Here is an 18214-nt window from a genome sequence, read left to right on the forward strand (position 1 = left end):
TTACAATAGATACAAGAAAATAAAAATTGTGAAACCATTTGAGACACAATTTTCATTTAATGGAAAAACGAAAACATTTTGGCATTAATAAAATCATATAAGTATTTGGTATATCCCTTCAAATGTTATTCTGTTTAAATGATTGTCAATCTTAAAAACAAATTCCTTCAGAGAATGTATATAAAGATGATATTTTCCCAGTATTTTGGGCCCAATCCAACAATTCCAATAAGTATAAAAACAATTTTTTATAATTATAACGCAATGATTTATTCCCTAAAACGACAGGGTACAAATGACTTAAGTTCTAGGTCTTGTTCTCCACGACACCGCACTACTTTTTACACATTGTACAAAGGGATGCTTCGAAACAAAGTTATTGGATGGCAACGTGGTTAAACCGTTTTGGCGGTAAGTCAAACAATTATTTCAATATCCGTTTCGATGATTAACTGAAATCAGGGATCAAGAGCGGTTAAGTAGTAGGAGTATAAAAGCAAGCAGTAGCTACACGCAAGAAATCAACAAAAAATGTTGGTTAATCGACACAAGAACCAGGAGGAGTTAATGCTAGAGAATATTTGTAAATGTTTAGGTACTAGGAGGATATATATATACAGTCTAATATACATGTGTCATTCAATATGAATGAGTGCTCCGGGTTAGATACATTTTATCAGCACTCAGTTATTCTGTTAACTTTACGTGTTGGTGCTATAAACAGATGTGTTTTTTTCATTCAATGTGTTCGATTCCCTCAACAGTCTTTAGAAAATGCATGGGTATTTTGTATTAATAACTTCGTTGTTCACGTTCTCTTAAACACACAAAAAATAAAAATGAATCGATATAAGTTAGCAACGAGACAACTAAATCAATACGGACAAGAAATAAAAATGGCAAGAACAATTGCAAAATGGCAAATGAATATTGGGTAAATGGCCTCTCGGGTTAATGCTGATGTTCAGGACGTCGGCGCGATCGTTATAACTCATTCTCCATGTTTGAGCGAACGTTTCGCAGCACGTTGTGCGTTTTTAGTATTTGATTTTTGATGTCTTTCTCGACTTGTGCTTTTGCTTTGTTAGCCATACGCAACTTTTCGTAGGTGTCTTCAAATGCGCGTTTGGTGCGGATTAGTTTACGCCGCAACTCGGCATTTTCAAGATCTACCTTGGCACAGTCATGAGCTGTGGCTGCACCAGTGGCCAGGTTGGTCGTGTCGTCGGGTGAACTGGATTCTGTGGAAAAAGAAATACAAGAATTAATTGAGTGATCTCTTGGTCGCAAGATTCTATTAAACTTACCCTCGGCCTTTGTCTTTGCACTGGCTGCACCCTCGATTTTCATCTCCACAGTCTTGAGCATCGCTCGCTGGGCATTCGATAGCTCGACGCTGGAAATCCTTCCGGCATCGCTTTCTATGCCCAGATCTGGTGATGAATTGTTAACCCGCTGGGCCACCACTGCAGCTGCTGCCAGTTTGGAAGATGACGGCTGTCCCGCTGGTGGTCCCATGGGCACGGCCACCTCCTCGGAAGTGTAACCAGACTGAGAGACATCGCTGCTGTTGGAGCGCTTTGGCTGCAACTTTCGTTGCTCCTCCTTGAGCGCCTCCAGCTGAAGCTTCAACTCCTCGGAGCGCTTCTCCAGTTGAAGCTTGTCGTTGTACGCCTTCGTGCGCTCCATCACCGCCTTGGAGGCCTGCAAGGTGCTCTCGTCCAGTTGCTTCTTCAAGGCCCGCGTGGCCAGCTCGTTCTCGACGAGCGTCTGCTTCAGCTCCTTCTCGTTCTCCTGGTGATATTCCAGGGAGCGTTGCAGTTCCAACAGTTGCTGAGCCTGCTCCTGGTAGACGGTTAGTGCCACCCAGTCGCGCTCTAGAGCCTCCTGATGCAGCTGCTCGTGCTCTTCCAACTGCTTCATCGCTTCCAGCTTGTGCCGCTCGAGTTCGGTTTGCAGGTGTTCCACCGAATCGGCGTGCTGTTGTTCCATTTCCTGCAATTGCTGCTGCACCGCCTGCAGTTCCATCTCGGTTATCTGTACGTCCGCAGTCAAAGTGCTCTGTGTCAGCTTCAGTTGATCGATTTGTTGGGTCTTAAGCTCCAGCAGGCGTTGCAGCTCCACCATCCGCTGGTCCTCGTGTGAACCAATGGCCTTCAGATCCGCAGTCAGAGCCTCGTTGATGGCTCTCAACTGCTCCAGTTGCTGGCTGATGTCCAGACAGCGCAGCTGCTCCTGCTTGTATCTATTGTCCAGATCGACCAACTGACACTGCACGTTCAGCAGACGTTCGTCCTTCTGGGCAATCTGTTCCTCCAGCTGGGCGATACGTTCGCTGTTGCGGTTGCGATCCTGTCGGGTGGCGCAGCCTCTTCCCTCGCTCTCCGACTCGCTGGCCGGCTGATCCGGGGCCGCCAGACTGTTGGAGGTTTCGTCCAGGCCAATGCGTGCCAGGGAAACCTTGCGATCCGGCTCCGACCAGGCCTCCGATTCGCTTTGGTTGTCCAACTGCTGGGACTGTAGCGGCAGGGAGCGCCGCTCCTTGCGTTGCAGCTGCTGTCCCTCCGTGCTGCGACGCTTCTCCAGTTCACGTTTCAGAGCCTTGTTCTCCGCCTTCAAGTTCTCCACCGTCGGACTCATTGAACTGGCCGCGTGGATCTCCTCGTGGGAGTTGAAAGTCTTGTGGCTAACATCGCCTTCGGTGTACAGAATCTCGGAGAGATTACACAGCTGCGCGAGGCTCTGGTCCGCCAAGGAAGTACCTGTTATGTTCAGGGTCATATTTAGACTCTTGGAGAGATCCAAGCTGCGGTCCACAGCCTTTCGCATGGCATGACGACGATCGGCGGCCAAGACGCCAAGAACATCCTTGTGCTTCAACAGTGAGTTAAGGAATCCGGCCAGCTCTTCCAGTCGGTTGGTCAGCACACTGCAGACATCGACGCACTCCAGACGCCACTTGTCGGACGTCTCCACTTCCGTGCGAGCTTGCTGAAGTTCCAATCGCAGCTGCCCGATGACCGCGCAATTCTGCTGATCCTCTGCCAACCGCTGGAAGAGCACGTCCACCTTGCGCTGCAGCAGTTTATTGCGCTCCAGTGCCCTCATGTATTCCGCCTCCGTAAAGGATTGCTGCAGGTCGACTTCGGCGGCCGTCTCCTCGCCAATCTGCGGCAAGGACTTCTGCTGATTTGCCAGCAACTTGGTGAGACGCTCCACCTCGCGATTCTTCTCCCACAGCTCCCTGTTGACCAGGTTCTGCAGGTTGGCCGTCTTCTTCTTGACCTCCGCTTGCAGCTGCTTGATCTTGTCCTCCTGCTCGGTGATCTTGAGCTCGTAGCGCACCCTGAGATTGGTGGAGATTTCCAGGGAGGAGGCCTCGTTGTCACTCATGGAGCGGCCCGTCGTCGATGGCGAAACAGTCGCCTTATTGCTGTCGTTCTAAAAGGAAATATCAATAAATAATTACTTGTCTTTTAACCATATTTTTAAATTTCAATAATCCATTATAATTAATGTAAAATTATGAACATGTTATTAAAATAATTAGCTTGAAAGTTTTACTTAGTTTTCTTAATTAAATTTAGAATCTCTTTTGAGAGATTTTATTTTATATTTTTGAAACACACAAAACTTTTTTTGTGTTATGCATATTTAGCTGTTCGGTTTGCGACATACATTTGTGTGACAGCCCTGAATAAACACGAAATATCTTAATGTTTTTTATATGATTTGGCGACCTAATTGCTTAAAGTGGGTTCAGCGCTCTCAAGAAATCGAGGCCCATTTGTGTTTAAATTAAGCACGCAACACACTTTTCTAAATTTTAATACTACGACAAGGCAAACAATGGTTTTATTAATTCGTCTTTGGGAACTCGGAGCTGTAGAATATATAGGTAGTGCGGTCTACGTTAAAGTTTAAGGTTCTACTTTTCATTAAAAAAATAATTGACATTCTGCTTGAGTTTTATTTTCAACCGCAAATGTTTATCAATATATAACAAACGTAAGAAGATTGGTTTCTACAAAATTCTAACTATCATAGTTATTAGTATTAGAATTTTGTATGGAAACCTATGGAAGCCAATACCAAAAATAAAATAATAAGTACATTACACAAGGTATTATTTATGGGAAACATACACCAAACAAATTAACCTTTAGGAGGAAGTAAATAAATGCTTACCTCCTTATTGACCGACGGCTCCTTCTCCTGGTTAAGGCGCTTGATTTCCTTCTCCTGGCTGCTCAGCTTCTGCATCAGCTTCTGGATGGTGCGACAAGCCTGGTCGTGGATCCGCTCACGCTCCTTGAGCTTCTCCTGCGCGTCCTGTAGCTCACACATCTTGTCCGCCAGTTGGGCGCCCAGTTCTCGCTTGGTCTGTAAGTAATCAGAGCAAACGGCTACAGCTTCCAAAGAATTCAACACAAGATCTTAGCTTAGCTAATCAGCTTATGCTTTTAATGGGGCTTAGTAACATTCAATCAACTGGTGGGGCTGACATTCAATGGGATTACATTTAAATACACCTTAACGAGAAATTTGTCGATGTCTGGGGCGATGCGACATCGTTCGAACTTCGAATAAAATATGGGCAACTTCGGATTGGTTGGGTTTTCTATTAACGATCAACAAAAAACGGGACTAAAGAGAGAAGGCGGTGATCAAATGGCGAACATGAATCCGTCCAAGTTCCGGAAATGCGGATACAACAGCGAGGTTAGCCCGATACCGCCTTGGTAATGGCCGACCTCACAGGACATCTGCCACGGCACGCCGGCGTTTTGAAGACACATGTGAAGTCGCATCAACAGAAGGGCGAGTTTAAGGGCTACGAGCCCCAGCGACACAGGAACTGCCGAAACCCAGCGAAACTGGGCAACGAATAGTTGTAGAAAGCCGTGCTGGGTGCCGACACGGCCAGCAAAGTTGCGTGTCTGCTGTGATGTTGCCCTGCCTGGTGAAGATACTGAGGATGCAGATACGATTGCTGCTGACGATGCTGCTGCTGCTGATGCTGCTGCTGTGAACAACGACGGTTTAAGAGCTGAGCGCACTGGTCGCTGGATGAGAAGGGCGTCACCTGTCCGGCGTTCCAATCGCAAATGCTTTTGCACGATGACGGCCCCCGACTGCCGCACAAGACGCTGATCGATGAGAAGTTGGAGTGCAATGAGGAACCGCTGCCGCAACGTGCAAGTGATGTGTTACCAACCCCGGCATCCGGTGGCGTGCTCATCGGCTGCACGATGGCCACGCTACGATCCAGTTGCCGCAGCTCCCGTTGCCGCAGGTTGTCGGAGAGCTCACGAAAGTAAAAGTTCTCCTCCCGCATAATGTCCAGCTCGGCGTTTTGCTTAACTATCAATGCCTCGTACTCCACCAGGTTTTTCAGCACATTTCCGTACGCCTTATCCTTGCGCTTAAAGGTTCCCTTGATAAGGGGAGGGGGGATTGCAAATTGAGGAGAGGTTTGCTGAGGGAACAGGTACTGGGGACTCACTTCCAAGAGCTGAATGGTCTGTCGCTGCACTTCCATCGTTTCGGTGGCCTCCTTCAACGAGCTGTGTTGACTGGCCAGCTTGAGCTTTAAGGCAGCGACGGAGGTCACCAGACTCTGGATTTCCGCCCGACAGCCCCCGATTTCAACCTTTAGCTGTTCTATGACCTTCTGAACATAAGGGACCCTCTTTAAACCTTACACATATATTCCCTTTCCCACCTAATCTATACTATGAATGGCGTTACTTACGTTTGCCGAATCGGCAGAATCGTTGTCCTTTTCGAGACGCTCCACCAGCTCGGCATTCTTAAAGGCCAGCTCCTCGATCTTGGCCTCGCATGCTGTTAGTGTTTCCAGACGCTCAGCCAGCGCAAATTCCAGCTCGTTCTTGACCGCCGTATGACGCATGTCGGTCTCCAGCAGTTCGTCCTCCAGTTTTTGCACCTGCGCCTCAAGGCGCTTCAACTTCTCTGTATCAAATGTAACAACGCTTTCGCCAGGTTGGGCAGACTCTGCCGTCTAAAAGTCAAATGCGGTTTCAGGTTAGAATTTGAATATAAAAAACCCTTAAGAATCTTTCAAAACTCACCTGGTAAGAGCGAATCGTGTTCTGCAGATCATCAATTATCGCCTGGCTGTCGAAATCAGCTTTTCGCTGCATTTCCTCATGGTGAGAGATGGCCCTGGCGGCATCCTTGAGCAGCTCCATCTTCTCATCGACGGTTTTTCGCAGCATTTCGATTTGGATTTTTGCATCGATGAGCTGCTTGCCCAGGGAGTCCTGCGAGTTGTTTGATCGGGCGCCCGGCTGACCCTCCTCCATGAAGTAGATGCGCAACTTCAGATTGAAGTTCTCTTTGCGCAGCGTAGACATTTGCTCCTCCAACTCGCGCACAGATCGACCTTGCATCATTATGGGCGAGTGGCTTCCGACCTGAGGTCGCGCCACATCGAAACTGGCATCTAGAAACAACAAAAAAAAAATAGAGATCTAGATTAATAAAGAATGGCTTAAAGTTATTCAACAAATCACAACTGACTGAGAAACGGAAAACTTCCAGAACTATGCGACGTTGAGGACAAGGAGCGATTTTTCTTCATGTCGGTTAGTTTTCGCCCATCAGTTAAGGCGCAACCAGATAGAAAATAAATAAAGGCAAACTGGGCGGCCGAATTAATGTACAAATGCTCTGTGTATGTTGCCAAAATGGAACCCTAATATCCAATGATTTTTATCATTGAATTACAAATAATCCACAGCCAACTATAAAAAGCTGGAAAAGTTCAGCAGGAAATTTTGATTTAAAACAGATATAAAATGTACATATAGTCCACAACCAACTATAAAAACCTGAAACGGTTCACCAGGCAACTTTGATTTGAAATAGATTTTAAATTATTGGAGTGTCTTATAAATTATCTAAATCTGCTTTTCTTGAAATTGCTCCTTCATAATGAGAGTTTTCCCATGATTTATGATTCAAAGTTTGTGTACAAGTCTATACAAAATTTGTTGCTTTATACATTTTCATACGAAAGAATGCTATCTCTTGTTTTATGAATTATATTGATTTTAGATTGCTTCTAAACATTAAGAGACTCTTGGAGAATCAATTAAAACGTAAAATCATGAAATATCTCAAACTTACATGAGTTCTCCATTGTCACATCTTGCAAAGCTCCCGGACTGGTGCTGTAAAGAAGGAGGAAATCTGTTAATTGGGTACGATGAAAGCAGCTCGCTGTGACCTCGCTGAACAAACATCCAATAAAACAAGTCGTATATAGACGGTAATTAAGATTTTAATTTTGCATACACAAATTCACATATTTCGGCAGTGATGACATAATTGGCAGCCTATCGCTAACAACCTTTGACCTCGTCCAACTCGCTGGACGCACAATCTGTGGTGTTGTGCGGCTGGAAACACTCCTCGATGGTCTCCAAAGTGCCATTACAGAACTCCGGATAAACGGACCAGGCCGTCCAACCCTGCTGTTTCTGGATGAGCCGAGCGCACTGGACGGCCATGGTGATGTCGTCGCTCAGCAGGTGAGTGCAATTCACATTGCAATCATTGAAGGCATGGTACTCCGTCCGATTTGGCGGTGCACACCAGAAACGATCGCTGATCTGGAAGAGTCCGTAGTCACGGGAGCCATCCGCATTTCCCTGACCCACGACGTGCGTATTGAAGCGGCTCTCGAACTCGGCAATGCAGAGCCACAGGGGCAACTCCGATTTCGGGACATCCAGTATGTAAAGCTGACCAGCAAGTTCGCAGGGCTTTAGGCGAATGGCCAGCAAGGGGATCCCCTGGAACAGGAACCACAGCACCGGGAGTACTCTCACTTTCAACCAACTTGATCGGACCATTTCAAGTGAGATTCAGTCACGAAGTGACTATCCAACTCCGGCTATCAAGGTGTCTTACTAGTGAGATCAAGCGATCTTGGCTAGCGCGCTTAATCCGATACCGAAACCGGTTTACATTATTTGGCCTGGCTTATGACTTAAATTGGTAATAAATACTGGAAAATGAACGGACAATGCAAAAATGTTTGATGCTTGCATTGCACTTTGTTCTGGCTACTAAATATCTACTTTTAATGAATGACATTTCTCCCTTGTACGAAACAAAAAACTGGAAGTGCTCAGAATTTCTATTTTGATCATTTTTTTACGTTAATTAAGAAACTGATTCCAGTTTTCCCAATCGGGCGTGAAAATGATGGATTTGATTCCATTTAAATGAACACTCACAGTGCACTACAATAATATAGGAAAACTATATGAGATCAAATTAAGATATATTTCAAAAGTTGATTTGGTAATTCAAAACTTAATATTAAATTAACGAATTTTTCACATACTCTATTGACTGAGTAAAATGTAATTAAAGTTTAATATCTACTAATAATACTAATAATGTATAGTTTCTTAAAATTGATCCGCACTGTACGCTTTTTCTATTCTTTCAATTACAGACACACCCAATTGCCCAAATCGGCAGTCAACCTTTTTTTTTCTTTTTGGCCAATTGCTTTGTGAACTAAATTTCAGCTAAAGTCACACTTGAATGATCGCACTTCCAAAAACCGCAAGTCGAAATGGATGAGATTACACTTCAGCGCCTTAAATCCGCCGTGAAACGGGGAAGAGGGAAGTGCAATTAACCGGGCATACATAGATTACGTACACAGTAGGCCCAACAATTTAAGAACCATAACTACTTACCAGAATGCTCCATTGCTGGTATTCAGCGAATATCGCTTGAATGGGGAGCCAGGCACATCGGTCGAGTGGTTTAGAGAGGTAGATCGAAATATACCCGCCATTTTCTATGTTTCATCTAGCATTTGGCGCTCTTATTTGGCGTATTTATTTGCTTTAGATTTTATACGGGTATATACAAGTATGTATGTATGGATATTTGCAGCGACTCTAAATTTGAGATTTAATTAGTTGCTTTTACATAGGGTGGCCACGTCACCCCTAGTTGTTGTTGTTCTTGGCTTTATTCCCTAAATACTTTCGCGGCGCACGCCCGAATTCATTACGTATCCGCCATGTCGTCTTCCAAGGGGCAGGCCGCCATGAGTCATGGGCTGCTGGCTGACGTGCGCAGCAATCAGGAGCATTCAGCCGTAGAGCGGAAGAAGCTTCAAAGAGTCTGGCGCTCCTACGGATGGGATGCAGCTCCCGGCGATGGGGGATGGACGACGGTACATGTGGGGCAGCACGACTTCGAAGAGGCCAACAGATACACTACACACACCACACACCTCTACCTCTGGTCGTCATTTATTTTGGGAATTGAGCAAATTGCAAAGAGGCGACCGCAATACAAACTGCAAAACGTGCACCGGGCAAGTAAAGTCTGCCAAACATATTCACTGAATGTTTTGTTTTGGCCATCGGCCTGGTTACTATGGTGGTAATGAAAATCAATGGCTTAAGTTAAGGAACACCAGCTGGGTGGTATTGTAAACAACAGGTGGGTGTTGGAATCGTGTTAGAGCATGTGTCTCTTTGATTAACACCTGAATATTATCTTTGCTGCGTTTTAGGGCCTCTACATCGGCAGGTAAGCTGCAGTTAACCGCCCATTTTCACCCCACCTGGAACCTGTGCTCATCTACCTGCCTGCCCGGCGCGTCTCGAGTGGGTGTCAAACTATGGTTCATGACACACAAAGGCGCCTGCATTGTTCAACAAAGAAGTACAATAACAATAAACAAAAGTGAACTGAGCATATATCGAGTGATATGTGAAGGTAGTACTATAGACACTACACATATGGCTCAAGGCAAAACTACAATTTACAACTTTTTGGGCAGGTAATGCAAGTTGCACACTAAATGTCTATCTCTACCGACTTGATATTTCAAAATACACAAAATATGATCAAACATTCCTCTCCAAAAAATGATACAATTTTAGAATAAACCTCCTTTTCGTCTAGAATATTTATTTTTCGGAAAAATTACCCCCAAAGAAAATTATATTTGACTTAGTCTTTAAACAATAGAATTAAGGACAAATTAACATAAATAAATATTTGGAAATGTTGTAATTTCGAATAATGTATAAATATAATAGTAATAATGTTATAATAAATCACAACTTTTTGCTATGAATTTCCATGTTGTTATTAATAGAGTTATTATAAAGTAATTCATGTTGATAAGAAACCTTTTTCCTTTTTTCCCCCAATATTATATTATTAAATTCACAAAGGAAAAAAACCAAAAATTGATGACCAATTTTGGTGATTAATAGTTTTTCGGGGTACATCCGCTAAATGAACGCTTAAATTTTATAAGAGTTTCCGATACTGTACTTTACAAGGCAGGATGCTTTTTTTCAGGGTAGGGACGAACATTGCAGTTTGGATGGGCAACAAAGAGGTGTTCTTTTCAGTTTTTACCCCATAGGGGTTAATTCAACGAGTCCATGACCCCTTATGAATGCACATGTGTGTATGCATGTATGTAGGTACTAAAGCCACACATAAAACTGAAGACTGATAAGACTTATGAGGAAATTAAGAATACCAGGAAATTAAGAATTCCGGGAAATGATAAACTACAGCTAATGATGTGATATGTCTGTCGATTGAACTGTGGAATGCTCTATTCCACAAACAAATTAATTTCTATACTTTTTCCCGACTAAAATTAGCCGCAGCATCGCGGCGACAAACCATTCGAACAAAAACAACAACAACAACGGGGGCACCACCACAGTCATCTGTAGTATATCTAAGTATGTATTACATTGTATGTACATCCGAGCACACTTTTGTACTTTATATGTATATTTATACGATTTGTTTTTCACTCGAGAACCACTAGCAGCATCTCCTGAATCGCTTATCCACAGCAATTTAGCAATAAATACAAATCAATCTATCACTTTTGTATCTCGTTGTGCAGTATAAACAATTGCACTTATGTACAGATATGTACAATCAAACACTCACACACCCGCACACCGCTTGACCCGCTGATTGTTACTGCTTATTTACATATAAAATGAGTAAGTGTGTGTGTATATGGCACGATTGATAGCCGAGAGGCAAGCAAAATAAACCGAAAAACGCTCTTTACACGTCCAAATAAACCGAAAGCTAGAACATAACTGACTGAATGTACGATGCGACCGATTAAGAGAGCGAGAGGAAAACTCAGACTCATCTGCGAGGAAAGGAAAATGCGCTCAGCAGATGTTACGCATTTCCCAATGCGGAATTGCCGTAGTCGTACACTGAGTGAAATAATTGCAACATTTTAGATCAACAAACTCCCTGTTAGCATTACAGATTTAGATTCTGACTGTGTATATTAATTTGGAAATTTGGAACTACATATGTATGTATGTACATACGTACATACATAGATGTTCCTAGAAAAGGAAGTCACAAAGGCTTAACAACTGAGGCTCATAAAAAATTCTGATTTAATAATATAAAATTAATTACTGAACAAGATAATGATTCATAAGGTTGAGTTACCGTTGCCCTACCTTTATATTACAAATCCTGATAAAGAAATGAAATATAAATAAACAATGCTATTTGGTAACATAAGGTGGTTAACTTTCTAAATATTTAATATTTAATTTAATTTTATTTAATTATTTAGCCGGAATAAAATTAAAAATTTAATTTTTTAAAAGTTGACCACCTAATGCTACCGAATCGCTTTGTTTGCTTTAAAATAAGAACAAAATCATGAAAACCTGAATATCAAATTCATATCCTGTAACCATAGAACTTTTAAGCTAAAATAATTTTTTTATATAAATCGCCATTCCCAATTTGTTTCAGTGTACTTGTGATATTGCTGCTCTCTTTGGAAACATTTGGGGTGGGTTATACACCCAATGTACATATGTATGTGTTTGCAAGGGTACCTCCCCCTGTGGGGCCGATTGTTACGGATTTGGGAGAGCTCCAGCTGAGAGCGTCAGTTCCCGATCACAGTGGGCACATTCGCAATGTCACATGCCGATCATCTGCTGCGCACTTTGGTGAAAAGGGAATACGAGTATTTATACTCTTATTGGTTTGGTAAGGAACTGTTTTTTGGCTGTCATGCCTACTTACTCATCTATACTTTTGGACAGGGCCTCTGCCAGTTTGCGCAGCACCCTCCTGTCGATTTCCGAGGCACCATTCTCCTCCAGGAAACTGGTCACCGTCTCAATCAATGAGATTTCCCTTAAGGACGAGGCGCAGGTGGCATTGCCATCTCCGCAGTAGTCCCGCAAAACCTGTTTAGACTGGTCCATGGGAAGTCCTTTCGAAGTTCAGATTGTTTTTTTTTTTTACTAACACTTAACAATTTTACAAAGGACGCTAACAATTAGGTTTTTTTTTTCTGTTTGGAAAATGAAGCGCGCTTGAACAGCTGCTTTTGGCGTCAGTTATCGGAATACAACCGGGCGCGGATACAGCCTTGCCATATGCCCGGAATTAGAAGCCACAGCGGTGTGGCAACGCTGAATGTCGATTTTCGTTTCTAGAAAGTCGATTCCTATCGAACGTAAACAACATCGACGGTTTACGAAAATTAGCATTTGCCTGATAAGCAACTAGAACACAGCGGCCACAGATATAACGCCATGCTATAAACGATTCACGGGCACGTTTACGCCAGCCCAACCAAACCAGCCCAATTTCAGTTGGGGGACATACACTGCGACAAAAAAAAAACAGGTAGAGGAAAAGCTCTCCCGTAACAGCAACAATGTTCGCCACACTGAAAAACAAAATAAAGGAGGAAACGGGCGAGGATGTTGTCCAGCCGGGCAATCAGCGTTATCCCAGCACCAACAACAACAATTACCGGCTACGTAGTCGCCGCGTTAGCATTAATTCCAACTCGGCCGATGATGTGGGCGGTGGCGGATTCTACAATGAGGTATGAAAAAAAAACAAAACAGCCTATTTGTGTATACATATAGAAAGGTGAAATGGATAAACAAACACCTGTACCTTTTTGCAGTCGGAGCAATTGTGCCAGCTGCGGAGTCAATGCAACGAGCTCACCACCAAGTTATCCACCGTCACGCAGGGATTGCAGCAGCTGCAGGAGGAGAAGAGCCGCGTGGACAAAACCAACGAGATCCTGCTGGAGAGCGTGCGCGTGGCCCAGACGCAAAAGGACATGTACTGCGAGGAGCAGGAGAAGATCCAGAATCTGCAGCAGATCGAGATCGACAAGTTGAAGAACCTGCTCAGTTTCCGCGAGCAGGAATCGGTGGATCGCATGGGTCTCATGCGTCAGCAGAGCCAGCAAATCGAGTCCTTGAGCGAGGAGCTGGAGCGTCTCCGTCCCATTGAATCCGTGGCCGAGGATTTGCGCGACGAACTGGAACAGCTGAGGCACGCCACGCAGCAGGAAAAGAACCTGCTGACCACCACACTGGCGGCAGTGCAGGAAGAGAATCGGCACCTCAAGAAGCGCATGAAGATCGTCGAGGAGTCGCGTCTAGAGTCGCTGGGCAAGCTTAACTCCGAGCAGCAGGTGCAGGCCCTAATCCGTGAGCACAAACTGCTGGAGCAGCACTTGGAGGAGGCCCATTTGCAGCTGTCGGACATCAAAGGGTCCTGGAGTGGCCAGAATCTGGCGCTGGAGACGCAAGTCAGTCGTCTATCCAAACAAGTGGCCGAGGAAACCACCGAAAAGCGCAAGGCCCTCAAATCCCGCGACGACGCCATCGAAAACCGCAAGCAGGTTGCTTTCGAACTGGAAAAGGCCAAAGATGAAATCAAGCAGCGAGACGATAAGGTAAGTAGGCAGTCATCCTTTAACCCCGATACTTATTTTTACTTAATCCCAGGTTAAGCTGCTAGAGGAGGAAATCGACGAGCTAAGTGTGGCTCTAAAGGAGTGCCGCGAGGAGAACGAGCAACAAATCCTCTTTGAGCGCAATAAATCTGTGAGTATGCCTTCCGATGCTGACGATTTCCATTGGGACTTGTAACACTAATAAACCTTGTAATGCGGTACTAACTCTAACACTTAAGTTTCTGGTATACCTAACACCACCTTTTGGGAAAATGCAATTTTCCGCTACACCTATTATGTACTTTTGGATTGTAAATGTTTTCCTTTCTGTATTAAACTGATTTTAAATCGTTGGCAAAACTGATTGGTAACCTTTTTCCTTAAACAATGCACGCATATGTATATGTTTACCTTCAATATCCTAAAACTGCTTGATGGAGACTTTGTAAACCAATAAACCGAATGTTCTCAGCAAAATCTGGAAACAGAGGTAAAAGATCTCAAGACTCGTCTTACGGCGGCGGATGACAGGTTCACCGACTACGCCTCGAATGCCGAGCAGGTGGCCCAAAAGCTACGCACACAATTGACTGAAAAGCAGGAGCAGCTGGACGAAACCATAATGCAGCTGGAAATCGAACGAGAGGAGAAAATGACTGCAATACTCCGTAATGCGGAAATCGCCCAAAGCGAAGACATTTTACGGCAACAGCTGCGCCTAGAGCGCAGCGATGCAACCGATCTTCAGGACAGGAATAATCAACTGGAGAGGGATATATCTGATGCCCGGCAAGCGCTGCAACAGATCAGCAGCACAGCCCAGGATAATGCACAAAAGTTGACCGAGTTCGAGGAAGTTCAATTGGAAATAGTCGAGAAAAATAAGGTAAGATGTGACCAAACTGTTTGTGCTAACTCTAATTTGGCATCTTTTGGTGTAGACAATAAAAACACTGAATCAGCGCTTGGTCGACCTGAAGAAAACTGTGCAAAAGGAATTGCGCAGCGCGCAGATATCAACGGATAGTGAATCTCATCCGACAACGAATCCCGGACACAGAATCTCAAGCTCATCTCTGGAGACGTTTCCCTCTGGCGACAAAGGCAATTGCATTATAATGGACGAAGTTAATTTCCAATATTTGAAACATGTCATAGTGAAGTTCTTGACCAGCCGAGAGGTTTGTACTTTCACTCGATTTCCGCTCGGTTATCCCGAATTCATGTGCATTTCCCTTAGGTGGAAGCACGTCATCTTGTCCGTGCCGTCTCCACATTACTTCAGTTGACATCCGAGGAGGAAAAGCTGCTGCATGACACTTTGAATTGGAAGATGAGTTGGTTTGGCATGAAACCAACCTAAATGCCCACTGCATTGAATCACATTTGTATTCTAGTCTGTAGTCAATTCATAACGTTCGTGTAATATGTACATACCAATTGCATACGCAGCACTGTGTTACTTTGTTTACCGACAACATTCCATTCTGTTAAATAGTATTTATTTCTACCGTTGTGATTTTTATAATAAACTACCATTTATGTAAGCGAGTGTTTGTTTTTTTTTTGTTTTGTAAAAGGTTTTTTAGTTTTCTCTAAATTGAATTATTAATAAGTAGCTTTGAGTAAATTAAAATAAAATTGTTTCTTACGTAGAATTACTTTCATATTACTTTACTTGATACTTACTTCCATTCTACTTACTTTGGTGGCGCCATCTAGTTGTAATATGTTCTTGTCGACCAAAATAAAAGTCGTTTGGTAATTTTGTTAAAAATACTGCATTTTACATTTAAAAATATGTTTTTGTTATATGTTGGTTTGTTACAAGTTACGTTCACTAAAATTAACTATAAATATGAATTTACTTCAATTTATTTATTGCAAAAACCTACATTGTATGAATAACTAACTATTCATTTGTATTATCTATGAATAAATGATATAGGAGAATTTAAGAGTAAACAATAAAACACACTATTACTGAGGCACTTTTTGGTGTTTATAACAATAAAGAAGACAGTTGAATTAGTCGCATATTCATCGATATTGCTTTCATATAAGAATGACATATTTACACTTCAGAATCAGAACTAAACATTAAACTAAGTCTAGGTGTTAAATGCATTTAAATCAAAATTGCGTAAGTAGGGGCTAAATCATTTGTGGATTTTCTGTCAGAACTCGGAAAATTTGGCACACGGAATTTCAAAAGACTCACACTTACATCGTTTAGACCTATGGTAATTACTAATAATTGCATTTCGCTTACAAAAATCTGCAGTCTATTGTTGCGTATGGTTGCAATCTATTTCTGGCTATCTGGCAAAATGAAACTTAACGAGATCGAATAAGTCCTCCAGGCATGGACGCTCTCTCTATAAGCTACGATTAAAATTAGTTAAAGCCTTAAATGACCAATTAAACACACATACATATTTACAAATCAGTTGTAGAAATTAGAGTTGTGAAAATATTAAAAAAAAAAAAAACGTTGATTAAACAAAAATCAATGCAGAAACAAAGTGATATGTTGCTACACCTCTCTTGCCTTACATGTAAATCTCAAAATGTTACGTGAACCCCCGACTGGGCGACTGTACGGGCGATGGCGGGGGCGGCAGCGGCGAGAAGTACGTGGAGCTCCGCGATGACGGCGATGGCGGGCAGGATGACTCCGGCACAATGCGCACATCGCTGTGGTAATGCGAGCGTGGCGTCGGCGGCGGCGGATACGGCTCACTATCGTAGCCGTATTGCAGGCAGGCGGCCGCCGAACTGGAAGAATGCTTCGTGGCCCCTCCATTACTATTGTTGCTATTCGATTTGCTCGTGTAATTCGAGTCGGACTCATCACAAATGTCCGTGGAGCAGGGCGTGGGTGGCGGTGGCTGGTTAATGATCTTGTAGTGCCTATACGGACGACGCGATCTGGTCGCCGGTGAGGGTGGCGGATTGATTGGATATGCCACCATACTACTGCCATTCGTCGTTGAACTCGAAGCCCCCGTGATGTGATTGCGATCGTACGAGTTCATGCTATTCCGCGAGTTCAGCGTGGACATCCGCACGGCGTCCGCCACGGAGGCGATTTTGGACACCCTCTGCGATTTACTGAGCGTCGACGGTGACAACGGATCCGTGGCCTGGTCGTCCTTGGGCTCCGTCCTACTCTTGCCAATTCGCGTACGACAGAACTGCAGCAGATAGACAATCGAAAAGATGGTGATCATGGTGGCTCCAATTAAAATCATAAACGCGCGCTTATCGGTGGCCGGCGCCATGCGACGCTGCAGGCAAATGTCCGAGGATTCGTCGGCTCCATCGGCGCAGTTTTCCCAGCCATCGCAGAGCAGGGCGGCCGAAATACACAGCTGTAGGAGTGTATTAACAGAGTTAACAAAGTTCGTCATTCGCACTAAAACACACACACACTCACCTTATTAATGGGGCACTGGAACTCCCCCGGGCGCTTACAGCAATCCGCCTCGTCATGACCATTGGCACAGTTGGTGGTGCCATCGCAGACCAGCGACTTGTCGATGCACTCGCCCGACTGGCAGCTAAACTGATCCGCCCGGCACGTGGGACATCCCACCTCGTCCGACTTGTCCGGACAGTCCTTTTGGCCGTCACAGCGCCAGGAGGCGGGTATGCAGTCCTTGTTCACGTCACTGATTCCCGACACGGGCGCCGCGCACGTAAAGTGGTCCGGTCCACAGGCGGGAAACGCGCCGCAATTCTCCTTGTTCTCCAGCAGCATCAGATGCTTGGGACAGGAGCAGACGTCGCGGCTGCGTGCCATCCCCTCGCCGCTGGCAATGCAGATGTGGGAGCACTTGGTGCGGCTGTGCAGGCAGGTGTGGTTGCGCAACACCTTCGGATCGGGCGTCCACACGGCCCGGATGTCGGTGATCTGCGGCAGCCGCTGCAGCTCAGCGGATCGCCTCTCGCCGGTGACTGTGATGCGTTCCACACCGGTCTTGTCATCCAGCCAGTAGACAAAACCACCCAGCGCAGCGATGTTGATCACCTGCGAGATGTGCATGGAAACCAGAGTTTTTCTGACAGCACAACAAAGAAACGGACAAGAAGTAAGTCAAAGTAGTAAGAAGTTTTAATCTTCAAAACGCACTTGTTCTTGCCATTGATATCGATGGCATCGATGCGCTTTCCGTGCGCATAGTAAATCATATCAGACTGTTGGTCCAAGGCCAAGGCTGTCACTCCCTCCAGTTTGTAGGCCAACTCCACGCGCTCATTGCCGTCCACGCGGGCACGTATGATGGCCTGGTGACTGCCCACATCTGTCCAGAAGAGCAGACGCTTCATGGCGTGCACGGCAATGTTGCGCGGCTTTTCCGAGTCTCCCGTATCGATCACACCCACGGATTCGCCCAGAAAACTTTA

At 44.6% G+C, this 18214-nt stretch overlaps 4 protein-coding genes across 11 annotated transcripts in view; 1 reads left to right on the plus strand and 3 right to left on the minus strand.

Annotated features, from left to right (window-relative positions):
* Window positions 1–244: 244 nt before the first annotated feature.
* Window positions 245–12423, minus strand: LOC108149081 (centrosomin). Of its 8 annotated transcripts, XM_017276459.2 has the most exons (10): window positions 12118–12423; window positions 7156–7199; window positions 6096–6469; window positions 5756–6025; window positions 5507–5674; window positions 5219–5437; window positions 4755–5150; window positions 4189–4377; window positions 1308–3441; window positions 245–1241 (listed from the first exon to the last, which is right to left on the minus strand). In XM_017276459.2, exons 1-10 carry the CDS (start codon window positions 12300–12302, stop codon window positions 985–987), a joined length of 4236 nt encoding a protein of 1411 aa, XP_017131948.1. In that variant the 5' UTR covers window positions 12303–12423; the 3' UTR covers window positions 245–984. The 8 variants fall into 8 exon arrangements, with proteins under 8 accessions (XP_017131948.1, XP_017131949.1, XP_017131944.1 ...); XM_017276460.2 differs by lacking the exons at window positions 7156–7199; window positions 12118–12423 and adding an exon at window positions 6547–6794; XM_017276455.2 differs by lacking the exons at window positions 4755–5150; window positions 5219–5437; window positions 5507–5674; window positions 12118–12423 and adding exons at window positions 8745–8951; window positions 10787–11152 and having other exon boundaries at window positions 4189–4383.
* Window positions 7206–8734, minus strand: LOC108149083 (lysozyme 1B). Its single transcript, XM_017276462.2, has one exon. It carries the CDS (start codon window positions 7881–7883, stop codon window positions 7371–7373), a length of 513 nt encoding a protein of 170 aa, XP_017131951.1. The 5' UTR covers window positions 7884–8734; the 3' UTR covers window positions 7206–7370.
* Window positions 12424–12529: 106 nt separating the features above from the next.
* LOC108149082 (golgin subfamily A member 1) lies at window positions 12530–15355 on the plus strand. Its single transcript, XM_017276461.2, has 6 exons — window positions 12530–12934; window positions 13019–13804; window positions 13857–13955; window positions 14277–14690; window positions 14746–14985; window positions 15045–15355. The coding sequence occupies exons 1-6, from the start codon at window positions 12761–12763 to the stop codon at window positions 15165–15167; spliced, it is 1836 nt and encodes a 611-aa protein (XP_017131950.1). The 5' UTR covers window positions 12530–12760; the 3' UTR covers window positions 15168–15355.
* Window positions 15356–15788: 433 nt separating this feature from the next.
* The window catches only part of LOC108149072 (low-density lipoprotein receptor-related protein 6), a 30748-nt gene continuing 28322 nt past the window's right edge, over window positions 15789–18214 (minus strand). Inside the window, exons 5-7 of the mRNA XM_017276441.2 lie at window positions 17940–18209; window positions 17244–17868; window positions 15789–17178 (exon numbers count right to left, since the gene is read on the minus strand). Of these exons, the coding sequence (XP_017131930.1) occupies window positions 16378–17178; window positions 17244–17868; window positions 17940–18209 (1696 nt within the window). The 3' untranslated portion in view covers window positions 15789–16377. The remainder of the gene's footprint in view (window positions 17179–17243; window positions 17869–17939; window positions 18210–18214) is intronic.

The sequence above is a fragment of the Drosophila elegans genome, unplaced genomic scaffold (assembly GCF_018152505.1).
Source record: "Drosophila elegans isolate 14027-0461.03 unplaced genomic scaffold, ASM1815250v1 contig_520, whole genome shotgun sequence".
NCBI classification, from domain to species: Eukaryota; Metazoa; Arthropoda; class Insecta; order Diptera; family Drosophilidae; genus Drosophila; species Drosophila elegans.

Excerpts from the sequence above, each read along its gene's own strand:
- LOC108149083 (XM_017276462.2), bottom strand. The coding sequence starts at position 7,883 with ATGGTCCGATCAAGTTGGTTGAAAGTGAGAGTACTCCCGGTGCTGTGG.
- LOC108149082 (XM_017276461.2), top strand. The coding sequence starts at position 12,761 with ATGTTCGCCACACTGAAAAACAAAATAAAGGAGGAAACGGGCGAGGAT. Across the intron at positions 12,935-13,018 it reads GTGGCGGATTCTACAATGAG|TCGGAGCAATTGTGCCAGCT; the intron begins GTATGAAAAAAA and ends ACCTTTTTGCAG. Across the intron at positions 14,986-15,044 it reads AGTTCTTGACCAGCCGAGAG|GTGGAAGCACGTCATCTTGT; the intron begins GTTTGTACTTTC and ends CATTTCCCTTAG.
- LOC108149081 (XM_017276459.2), bottom strand. The coding sequence starts at position 12,302 with ATGGACCAGTCTAAACAGGTTTTGCGGGACTACTGCGGAGATGGCAAT. Across the intron at positions 6,026-6,095 it reads ACACGATTCGCTCTTACCAG|ACGGCAGAGTCTGCCCAACC; the intron begins GTGAGTTTTGAA and ends TTTGACTTTTAG. Across the intron at positions 5,438-5,506 it reads AGACCATTCAGCTCTTGGAA|GGAACCTTTAAGCGCAAGGA; the intron begins GTGAGTCCCCAG and ends CCCCTTATCAAG.